General features: G+C 36.1%; 2 protein-coding genes across 2 annotated transcripts; both read left to right on the top strand.

Annotated features, from left to right (window-relative positions):
• Nucleotides 1-2,853: 2,853 nt before the first annotated feature.
• Nucleotides 2,854-4,573, top strand: LOC125470182. Its single transcript, XM_048568822.1, has one exon. It carries the CDS (start codon nucleotides 2,970-2,972, stop codon nucleotides 4,251-4,253), a length of 1,284 nt encoding a protein of 427 aa, XP_048424779.1. The 5' UTR covers nucleotides 2,854-2,969; the 3' UTR covers nucleotides 4,254-4,573.
• Nucleotides 4,574-11,176: 6,603 nt separating this feature from the next.
• Nucleotides 11,177-12,159, top strand: LOC103930302. The gene has a single exon (XM_009339623.3). It carries the CDS (start codon nucleotides 11,282-11,284, stop codon nucleotides 11,996-11,998), a length of 717 nt encoding a protein of 238 aa, XP_009337898.2. The 5' UTR covers nucleotides 11,177-11,281; the 3' UTR covers nucleotides 11,999-12,159.
• Nucleotides 12,160-12,685: the final 526 nt, after the last annotated feature.

Below are 12,685 nucleotides of genomic sequence, written 5' to 3' on the forward strand. Positions count from 1 at the left end.
AAGTTGGTCATTTAGTCAGTGTTGGATTGGGGTGCGATGCCATGGAATCTGGTTCCTATTATTGAAGATATCAAGTGGACGGCGACCAATTTTGATTGCATTGACTAGAAACATATTTATAGAGAGGCTAACTTTGTGGCGGATGCCTTCGCTCGCCATGACCTTCTTATTACCAATTGTCATATTTGGGATCATTGTATTCCTTCATTTGATCTTCATGCTCTTCAATTTGATTCTGTAGGGAACGGTTGCACTTGAGGATTTTCCCTTTAATATATTTTTCTTGATTCAAAAAAAAAAAAAAAAAAAAAGCTTTAAATATGTTAAATTACTAAAAATGATATGATATTTAATGTGATATAATAAATTTCTAAGACAATAATGTAAGGGCAAAGATCGTAATTTTGTAAAATATGGAAGGTATACTTGCCATTTGAAAATTTCATTAAATAAGCACTAATTACCATGCTTTGAAAAAAAAAACATTTTTCTACCATGCTTCTGTTTTTCTACTATAATTAACAACATTGTTTTTAAAAAAGCAACTTTTTTGTTTTACCAAACACATTTAATAATCCAGATTTTTTTAATAAGTTGTTTTTTTTTTTTAAAGCACCACAATCTCAAACTAGCCCAAATTGTACCACTTTGATGTTACCGTTTGATGAAAATGGTTGGTGCTCTACCTTAATGGCGGTGAGGATTCAATTGTCAAAATCGTAATATTTGTGAATTGGCTAACGGGCTTGGGTTAGGCTCCGTTAGGGGTAATTATGGAAAAAAAAGTATTTTAATGTGGGTTAGGCTTTAATTCGGTCCATGTTTTTAATGTTTGTAGGGTTGGTATATGAATAGTTTTGTCCTTATGATTAAATCTTAAGCCCTTTTGGTTAAATAAAAGTTTAGAGTGATTTTTTACTAAGAAAAAATTGGTCCAAGCTCTTTTCGTTAAGCTTCCTATTTTTTCTATTTTGTGTTATATTTTGCTGCACTTGTTTCTTCTAGTATGATGTGTATAGAGTCTGCACTTAGAAAAAGAAAAAGAAAAAGAAAAAGATATAATGTCACTCCTTTTGTGGTTTTAAGTTTTCATTCCTTTTAACATTGCTAAAATAAAAAGACAATTTACTTTAACATTTCACAAAAAATCACAGTATCAAACTTTGTTTCTTCCTTTACTTTAAAAATGTATACAACATAATTAAATACATTTGTCCAATAATGAATAAAGAAATTGGAAGAACACAAAAAATAAGTGCTTGTTCACCCTTACAATATGTCGTGGTGCATCTGTGCTTGCAATCACTTCCAATCAGAATGTAGACCAAAGAATACTTAACTCATAAACTCTGTGTTAACGAAAATACTTGACTTATATATATTTTTTTGTTCGATATTGTCTAGACTAAGGGATAGAGGAGTGGGTAAGCCTCATAATTGGCGAGGCAAAATGATATAGTTCAAATTCGTCTAGCGAGAATTGAACCTAAAACCTCTTACTTATAAGTGAAAAGAAATGCCACTAGAGAGTAGTACTAAATGACTTCACTCAAAAATGTTAGACGAATGTTTCTGATAAATACTTGTTCAGTCTTTGGCTTGGTTCCCTCTCGGCTCTTGCTGTGATCTCTTCCCACTGTCTAGAACTTAGGGCTGGCTTGGTATTGCTGTGCTTTGAAAAAAAGCTGTTTCTGTTGTGCTGTGAGAATAAGCAGTTGTGAAATAAAGCAGCAGATTATTTGGTAAACTTTTTTTTGTAAAAGTGCTTTTGGAAAAAAAAAAAAAAAAAAAAAAAAAAAACAATATGATAGTGTTTGGTAAACGTTTATGTAAAACAACTGTGACTGTATGAAATGACCAAAAAGGGTATTATACTATATTATTATTATGATATTTTATTTAATATTAGTATTTTTATGTGAGGATTTTGTGTGGCCGTGGGGCCCACACCCCATTTCCCTTATCCCCATGTCTTCCTTTCCCTCTACACTCCCAAACTCTCTCGAAAACTCTCAGCTCTCTCTACACTCTCTCCTCCACCGAGACAACCCCACACACAAATCTTCGATCTCATACCATCTCACCACTAGATTATCATCATCTCCACTCCTACGAATTTAACCCCAAGTTTGGGTTACGGGAATCGTGTTTTGGGTGTTGGGGATAAGAAAATCTAAGAACTCAAATCCCTGAGCTCTTCGGCAAGAATCAGGACAAAATCAGTCCTTTCCCTTCTACCCATTTCCCCCCTCTCTCAAATTTCTCAGTCACCAAACACCAAAACAAACCCGCCTTTTGGATCTCATCGCCCCTCCCTCCTCGACATATCCCTCCCCCACCATTCCCATTCCCCCTTCATATCCCACCTCCCCATTTCCCCATTTCCACATTCCCAATTCCTATCTCTATGTGGGAATCAAAACGAGGAGCTCACTCTGCTTCACCGCACACTCCAATGCCTTCCTTCACTATCCCCTGTCCCAAGGCGTGCGCCACCCCTGTTACGTGCCTCGGTTCCTCCACCCACCTCTTAGATCTCATCGCCCCTCCCTCCTCTACATATCCAGCGAAATAAGAATATCAACTATGAAGATTCAATCTTCAACCTAGCAAGAAGGAGAAACGGAGTAGGGTATTTTTGAGATTGTGAAAGTTTCATTAAATTCTACTATTCACCCTCCTCTTGAAAAAAAAAAGCTAGTTTTGAGAAGCAGCATTTTGCCACTTTTTAGCTTAAAATGATAGTGATTTCGAAAATAAACAGAATTGCTAAACACAAATTTTACTCCAACTGTTGTTCATGTCTGCTTCTTTTTAAGTACCTCAATGCCAAACTAGTGCTTAAACCCACCCTCTACGTCTGCCGCCCGTGTGGGAGAAATAAACCGCAATCCCCACTGTTTGAAGTTTGAACCCTCTCTTACATTGACTCACATTTCCCCACCCGGTCAAAACCCAAACTCAACATTATGGACTTCCACCACATAAACCACAGCACCAACTCCCCCGCATCTTCTACCTCCTCCACCACCACCGCCACCGCACCCAACCCTAACCCTATTTCCACCTCCAACTCCGTCTCCGCCGACGACCCCATGCACTCCTGGTGGGAGTCCATCTCCAAAGCCCGCTCCCGCATCCACTCCTTGTCCTCTCTTCTCGATCCTTCCCTCTCCCAATCCCTCTCTTCCCTCGCCGACTCCGACCGCCCTGCCCTCTCCCTTCTCTCCTCCATTCAATCCTACGACGCCGTATCTACTGCCCTCTCCTCCCCTCTCTCAGGCTCAGGATCCGACCCCCTCTGTCACTGGCTTTACGACACCTTCCTCTCCTCCGACCCCCATCTACGCCTCGTCGTTTTCTCCTTCCTCCCCCTCCTCTCCGGTCTCTACCTCTCCCGAGTCTACTCTCCCTCCTCTGACTCCCCCTCTCTTCCCTCCCTCGCCGGCTTCGAATCCGTTCTCCTCGCCCTTTACGCCGCCGAGACCAAGGCTCGAAACGGCAAGCCTGTCGTCGTTTCGATCCCCAATCTCTCTCAGCCCTCTCTCTACCACACCCCTCGCCTCAACAAGTCCAACCCCCTCACTCTCTCCACTGCCCCCCACCAATCCTTTGGGGTTTTGTCTCCGCCGCTTGAGCCCCAGGTCGCGGTGAAGTCCACGAAACGTGCCTGCATCGTCGGCGTTGCCCTCGATTCCTATTACAAGCACATTTCCCAGATGCCCACTTGGTCCAAGATCGACTTTTGTCGATTCTTAGCTTCTTGGGCCGGCCAGGATTGCTCTTGTCTGCGACAATTCGGTGATGATGATACCAACGAGCCGGATATGAATCCGGGATTGTTCTTAGAGGGCGCCAATATTGAGATCAGCGATGTGACCGAAGAAATGGATCAGTTGACGATGAGAATTGAGAGAACTGGTAGCAATGGTGTGCATTTGGAGTCAAAGGGGTCCAGAATTCCATTACCTTGGGAGCTATTGCAGCCTGCATTGCGAATATTGGGGCATTGTTTGTTGGCCCCATTGAATTATCAGGATGTTAAGGATGCCGCTTCTGTTGCAGTAAAGCGATTGTATGCTCGGGCGTCTCATGATTTGGTGCCCCAGGCAATTTTGGCTACCCAGAGTCTCATTCAGCTTGATAAGAGGGCACGCAAGGCTGCCAAGAATTCTGCGGCTGCTAATTCGTCTTCAAGTGCTAACACCCCGAGCAAAGCTAAGAAACCTGAAGTTTTTTTGGTCTCAAAATGAGTATGTTGTTGGCTGCTTTGTATGCTTGTTTGGTTTTGCACATTGGATGATGTATAGCTATATATTCAACTGTTGAAAGTCTTTGCTGTAGGTTAATGTTATGTTCGTCAGTCGGTTTTTTGTGTTTGTAGATCCATTCTAGTGACGTGTAGCTTATGATTCATTGAACTATGCCCTTGTGTATTTCGTTAAGGCTTGTTTCTTATGTACATGCTCTCAACTTTCTCGAGCGATGTACTGTTTTTCATTGATCTTGTACTCGCGAAATAGACTAAATGTTACCTTCTGAATTATAATTTATGCAGTTTAACATTTAGTTATGTTTGTGTTCTGTTTTCATATCGTCATTGTACTGCATTCTGATCCTGTATTGTCATCTAATTCAGTGATGCTCTATTTGTTTTTGTTGTTGGCATGCGCTTTTCCCTCACTCATACAGTATCTTGTGACGTTTGATCTTTTCAAACCAGTAATCATTGTTCTAAAAGTTCCCGCCTAGGTGTTAGGTGGCTAACTACCGTTTCGATTAATCTCTAAGTGGCTGACCACCTTCCTGATTAATCTCTAGGCATTTAGAAAATAAGAAAGGATGCCTCGACTTGCTTAGGGGCCCACCTAAACCTGCCTAGGCACCCGCCCAGCCTGCCTAGACGGTCTAGTCGAGCTGGTCTGTTCTTTGACCTTTTTTATTGTATTTGTTTTTATTTAAGAAAATGGCTTAGGTCACGATTCTCGTTTAGACAAAAAATAGATAACTTTTATTTTGCGTTTTATTTTTTCAATCAATTGTAAGAAGCTTGTTGGATACTTTGGAGAACAAGTAATATATCTTTGTTCTCTATGTTTTCACTATGACTGCTTGTTCCCCATGTTTTCACTTTGTTCTAGCATGTTATACTTTATATATAATTATATTTTGTAATTTATGTATCTTAAGACAATTATGTATTTTTTTTTAAAAACGAATTGTTATTGGCACTCCAAATTTCTCATTCTACACTCCAAACTTTATATATTTAGAAAGAAAAATACACTTTGTGAAAAGTGTAGAATGAGATTTTTGGAATGCCAATAATACTTCTTTGTAAACACTTATTTATAGTTTTATACGTTATATAATTAATTTAATTAAAATTAAAAATTAAAAAAAATTAAAAAAAATTTAAAAAAAAGAAGAAAGAAGAAGCTGCCTAGGCTCTAACAACGGTTCAGTTTGAGGACGGAAATGCTATATCTAATTTCATAACCATGAAAATTAACCATATCCATAATCACCAATTAACCATGAGGGATTATCCATAACCATACCCACCGGGTAACGGATTCCCCATTTGTTAACGGTTATACCCATCTTCATCAATACAAAAAATATATTCGTTTAAGTGATGCATGATAATTTAGTAAATATTAATTTCATCATTAAACATTTGATGTATATAATGATTTAATGAATGGATCTTGTGGAGCATAAAAATTAAAGTTAAATATTAATAATGTTGGCTGATCTTTGATATCTTCCGTAAGTACTATTGGTCCGGATTTTCATAGATTTTGATTCATATCAACTTCAAATTTTGTGGACTCTTTCTTCGAGCTTGAACAATTAAATTAATATTAAATTAATTAATATAATAGAAAAAATTATTAAAGTTTTTTTTTTTTTTAATTAAGCGGGAGAAGGGTTTGTATTGGAGCAACACTACCTATTGATAAGTCCTTAACTTTAGGTCTTTTTTAAATCGATTCAACTGTGAAATAAAAAAAAGTATATTATGACGTGTGTATCTAGGGAATAGTCGCTTGAAAGTGAATTTTCCCTAGATACATCTATTCAATTTCATTTTGGACCTATTCGGAATATATGGATTGTGCTAAAGATTCAAGATTCAAAACGCATTTTTATCTGTTTAGACAAAACTTTAGCCCTTATTAATTTAATAATTTTTATGATATTTTCAACTTTAGAGCATATATTAACTCATATATCCTTTTCGATCGTTTCAATTGTAATTACAATTCATTTGATAATTTTATTAGTCGATGAAATCGTAGGACTAGATGATTCGTCAGAAAAGGGGATGATAGCTACTTTTTTCTGCATAACAGGATTATTAGTTACTCGTTGGATGTATTTGAGGCATTTACCATTAAGTGATTTATATGAATCATTAATTTTTCTTTCGTGGAGTTTTTCCATTATTCATATTATTCCGTATTTTAAAAAACATAAAAACCATTTAAGCGCAATAACCGCGCCAAGTGCTATTTTTACTCAAGGTTTTGCTACTTCGGGTCTTTTAACTGAAATGCATCAATCCGCGATATTAGTACCCGCTCTCCAATCCCATTGGTTAATGATGCACGTAAGTATGATGGTATTGAGCTATGCAGCTCTTTTGTGTGGATCATTATTATCACTAGCTCTTTTGTGTGGTATTGAGCTATGCAACTCACACAGTGCAACTTTTGTATTCTCAAGTAATGGATTCAATGAATAATAAATATATACATATATATATATATATATATTATATAAAACAATTACATTATATATAATTGTATATAAATACTATTATATTATATATAATTCTATTCGGATTCGGGGACGGATATGGATTGGAGACCCCTATAACTATATCCAAAACCATAACTAAATATTATTCACGGTTTTTCCTCATATCCAAAATATATCCGAATTTTCATACCCAAATTCATTCGGTCGGCTATCCACGGTTATTGGTTTTAACGGTTAAAATTGTCATTCCTAAGCTCCAGGCCCTTGCCGCTGCCGGACTTAAGAACCTCTTACGTTGGTTTGGATGTGTAAATCATTAGCTTTCTATGTTGACGATTTGTGGGAGACACCAAAGTCATAGTAGATAGGAGCACCATATCATTCTAGGCTTGTTGACTGGTTAGCCATTGACTCCTGTGTGAAAGCTTTTCTTTGGCTTTATATTGGTGCACACTGGCCATTCTTCATTAGCTAACTCCTTACCTTAGCCTTCTGGATTGCTTGAACTTCTTGGCTGAGCTAAATTGGTTCATTTTGGACTGACAAAAAGTTGTTTCTCTGTCTGTAAATGGTCAATTTATCATATGGGGAGCCGTGGTTCCAGTGAACCGGGGGTTTTTATCATTCCTTTTGTTTGTTTCTGTGGGGCTTATGTTGAGTAGACTCTTAGGAAGAGTTCCAAAGGTAAAGTTGTCTCTATAAATGCAATATAATTGAGAATAATAAGGTTCGGTCGGACAGAAGCATATTTCGGAAACGGTTTCGGAAATTTTGCTGGAAAAGGATTATCCTGCCGTGTTGTCATTGTGAGAAATTCTGAGACGCGTCCATGGTTAGGAAACCATGGAAGTGGTCATAGGCTTTAGTGGTTGACTATGGGAAGACAATTCTCATGGTTAGGAAACCGTCTCTTTCTTCGTTCAATGTCTCATTTGTTTTATTATTTTCTGAGAAGTACCAAGGCATTTGGGTAGGATGTCATGGACGAACAACTTTATAGATTTGCAGTGTGGTCACTGTCTTTTGGGTAATGGGGTTGATAACGAGGGATTTTCTATGATGCTCAAGAGTGTCTGATACTCATGGTTTTTTAAACGTTACATCCTTAGTAAAAAAAAACTCATAAACCAATATCTAACGGTTAAAAAATTCAGAGTATCACGTACTCCATAGCACCATAGAGTTTTTGTGATGAGCATAGAATCTCATGAAATGTGTTGTACAATGCTAGTTCTCATTGTATGTTCTTTCTTTTGGGTGCAAAGTACTTTCTTATCAGAACAGTTTTCTTTGTGTAGTAATTTTAATCGTTCTAATTAAGGACTTGGCCATTTATTGAGTTCCACTTTCACGTGAGTAACATGTACTCATTGTGTAGAGAAACTTCAACATAACTGGTTGACTAGCGCACATCCAATCTCACAAATTGGGTGGGACATGCGTGACTTGGGCAGCTCTGCCCTCTCAAACTAGAGAATCTATAAGAATTTGCTTGGGCTCAATTTGGATTTGCATAGTTTCTCACATGTGAATCATTGAGTAGTTTATCGTTACCATTATGTAATTAGCAATAATACAAATATCCACACTTCAGCTTGTTTCTTCATTACGTTCATGACCTAGCTAGGGTAATGTCGAAGGGGAAATAATCAAGTTTCAAATATTTCATTTGATTCAAATTCGAAACTAAAATTCCAAAAATACGTACCAAAAAAACATGAGAACTATAAAAGTATATATTATGTAGAGACGGAGATGGAATACTTTTGATCTTTGTATAAATGAAGATATACAACTCCCATAATTTTGAAATTTTAAAACTAAAACAATTCGTGAAATTCCATGAGTTTATGAAATTGCAAAATTGGAATTAATATCCATTTCCAAAACTTTTACCTTTTGGATTGAAATTATAAAGAGATATTTCCTATCGGATTCATCCGAAAATGCGTACCAACTTGTTGGTCATCATATGTTGTTTCAGCACGCTTTCAATCTCATGATAATTACATCTTTGGAAAATTTTGCAGAAAGCGAATAATAAGCTTCGAATGCCAATGCTTTTTGGTCCACAATGCAACACAATGAGTGCGTTTTGGACATATAGAGACTTCTAAAACATTAATCCTCCACTTATTTGGTAGACTTTGAATAACAACAACTTTTAGGAGTCTGAGAATACAATGTTGAACTTGTAATAAAAACTAAATCGATGATTCGCCTTTTAATAAAAAGAGTTTGAAATGTTTTATAGACACTTGAATGAAACACATAACGAGTATTAAAAAATGACATCTTTTATCATATTGGAGGATCTAGCCAAACCAGATAATAACCGATGGACAAGCGACAAAATCTTGTCATGTTATTCATGTTTTTGTGGAGTCATTGGCATTCTCACTTTCATATTGAATGCGGTTTATTCACTGTCACTTCAAAAATATTGAATTAATGCCTCCGGTCACAAATTACCATCATGCATTAAGTGATTAGTTTTGCACTAATTTGATTAATTTGTTAAAGAAAAAAACCAAGGGTTCTTGAACACTGATTAAGATATAGAGATGTTGTGTGAAGGTAGTAGCTATCTGGATTGGAGGCTACTTATTCTTTATTAAAAACCCTCTTTTTATATATATGATATGTCAATTTGTTTCCCATTAATTTCGCCAACGGAAAATAAAATAATATAAAAATAAACAAAAGAAAATATAGAAGAAACACAGTATTGAATACGTACAACGGTACAAGTCACCTTCTACCATAAATGAAGATAAGTGTTTATCTTACACCACAACGTAAATTCGAATCCGATTAATTTTTTGAATCTAATAAATCTATCGTTTCGAAATAAAAAATAGAAAAAAATACAAATTGACTCCCAAGAAACACACGGATCTTAAAGAGGCTTTTAGGGATTTGTTAATTGACTTGAACCCATGTTCACGTGATTCCTCCCAACCACTCCTCCTTGTAAAATATAACCCCACCACACTAGACAATTCCAGAACATGTCATTATGATCACCACATCGTTACTCAAATTCTCATTATGTCCATGTCGATTGTTAAACATAACAATTTAGTATCAAATTCGTTATTCACACTAATTGAACTTAAAACTTTACAAAACAGGCCAACCATTGTCATTGTTTCGCTGGTTTTTAATTTTTATCTTTTATTAGAACGAATATTTCATATAATGTTTACTTATCAAAAATGGAATAAAGAATGAACAAGAGAACTTACAAATACATAAAATAAGAAGAATCAAATAAGCAAGGAAAATTTGGAAAAATAACCAAAATTTGGACCCTATATAGAATTATAGCCATCCTTTTAATTTTATTATAATTAGAACCAAAAGTTGATTTAAAAATACTAATATACCCTTTTAACAATGAGGGAAGCAATTACACCCACCATTGCAAAGATTAGAGCTGTAACCACAAAACTCGTTTTGGTTTTATCTGATTCCAACACCTTTTCTTCTGGAAATCAACTCCCCAAACAGTTGATCTACAAAAAGCACAATCATTTTTCTATAAATCTTGTTACAGATCAGAGTCCAATTTGATTGTAACGTGTACTTAAATCCAATTTGATCTTCAACAAAGAGAAATGTAAGAGGGAAAGAAAGGGGGATAGCTTACTGCTTAGTGGTTATCTTGAATAAATGATATGATTGTCTTCGAAAAACAAATTGTAACGTTGCGTGAGGCTCCAACCTCTTGGTTTTGCTGGGATGGGAAGAAGATGACAAAGATTGGGATTTTTGAAAAATTTAGAAAAGTAACTGTTAAATATCAAATGGAAAAATAACCAAGAGCTTAATAAAACTTCTCATCAGAAATTGGCTGAGCTTTTGAGCTTTTTGAGAGGGCTAGAATTGTCTAGGTTGCTGAACTGAGGCTTTGAATTTCTTTGGATTTGTTTTGTAAAATGTTTTAATCATAAGTGTGTATTAGTACTTTTATATTAGATTTTGGTTATAATTATCATAAATTTAAAAGGGTGGCTATAATTCTATATAGAGTTCTAATTTTGGTTATTTTTCCAAATTTCCCAATAAGCTAGCACTCTATAGTTTGATTTATGTTATTTAGATTTCTAACGTGTTAGTAAACGCATGAGAAAGTTTAGAGGTGAACTGATTTTCTTTCCTATATTTTAATAAAGGCATCGAGAATCAAATTGACCCCAACTCCCATTCTTTCTAAGTAAACATGCCTAGAAATGAGGAATATGAGCTAATTAAGCCACACAATAAGTCAAAACTTGTCACGTAACATTTGAAATAAAAATATCAATAGATGGTAGTCATGAGTGACAGTCCTCGTCTCTCTCCTTACTTTGTCATATTGATCAATTCTCCTTGGGTCGTTTTACAAGTTAATGAATACAATAATCATCATTAAATACATTTTTACAATATTTAAAGAGACAATGGGATCTGTACGTAGCAACATCCCATATTTATCCAGAGAAAGTTGGAAAAGGGTGAATCGAAAGTAATGTCCATCTATCACATGGAGTCCTCCTCACCTTCTGATCATGTAAGTGGTGGACGATGCCAAACCCAAACTGTCTCAAAAAATTGTGACACAATATTTCCAGCCATGAAGAAATATCAATATTCTTCTCAAAGAACACCATCATTTTCTTCCTCCTCATCGTGGTCGTCGTCTTCATCTTTCGTATTATCGTCCTGTAATCTCGACCATGATTCTTCTCCTCCTATTAGTCCGGCAACCCCGCTTCGGTTTTCCGGTGTCCCATTCTCTTGGGAACATTTTCCAGGTATTCCAAAGAAACCTAGCAGCAGCAGCAGCAGCAACAACAAGGAATTACAATTACATTCCTCATTGAAGCGTCTCCCACAGCCTCCTCCCACACTCAGTAATCAGAAGATCTCCTCCAAAAAGTTGATCATGGATGATATTATTCAGATCGGACACAACTCCAAAAGGCATACTGCTAATCTCCCAAAGGATCCTTTCTTTGCTGCACTAGTTGAGTGCTCCAAGGACGACGACGGCAACAACAACGACGATGATCAAGGATACTCAAGTGGTGCTGCCAAGGTCTCAAGGAGTGTGGGTGAAAGGTTTGGATTTTTCAATCTTTCTGCATTATCTTGTAAGACAACTTGTGCAGTTTCTGAATCAATCATACACGTTCAAAGGCCGAGTACAACTTCTTATCATCTGATTAATCGCCGTTCCCGATGAGTTTACGATCCCTATTGTCCTCGATCGATCACTCATCTTAATTGTGTGTTTTTTGTTTCCAAATTTATTTTTAGTTTTTTCTTGGCCTTTGCTACGAGGGGGACATGTAATTCGGAAAATATATAATATTTTACTGGGATTAATATGTCCATAACTCCATACACAACGAAGGAACACTAGTGTATGATTTCTGCTGTTTGATTCTGTATATTATTTATGTATATTCTGTTACCAAATACTGTTTAAAATATATGCTGTTTGCTGTGAATTCATGTGATGTTTGTGGCATCTGTATGAGTGAATTTTACTTGATATCCCATGTGGGAGGAAGAGGACTCCTGGACCAGACAGTGGATGCTGGAGGTAGTCAGATATATCTATTTGACTAATCCATTTTGTTGTGTACCAATTTTTATTCGCGTATTTTACTATCTGAATCTTTATTTCCTAACCATCATTTCTGCGAAAAATTAATAAAAATTGATGATTATTTAATTATTCATATATATATATATATATATTAACACAAATGTAGAACTGAATCATAATGAGTTTGATAGGAAAACAATTGATTTGTTCTATGCAGGTTGATGATTAAATTTCTTAATTTAATTGGCATTTTTTTATAGATGTTTTTTATCTGATTATTAAGAAAATAATCAATGTTCTGATTATGACATTTGTGTG

Source organism: the organism of the source record quoted next, unplaced genomic scaffold, assembly GCF_019419815.1.
Source record: "Pyrus x bretschneideri cultivar Hongxiangsu unplaced genomic scaffold, Pyrus_bretschneideri_v1 Contig49, whole genome shotgun sequence".
Taxonomy (NCBI): domain Eukaryota; kingdom Viridiplantae; phylum Streptophyta; class Magnoliopsida; order Rosales; family Rosaceae; genus Pyrus; species Pyrus x bretschneideri.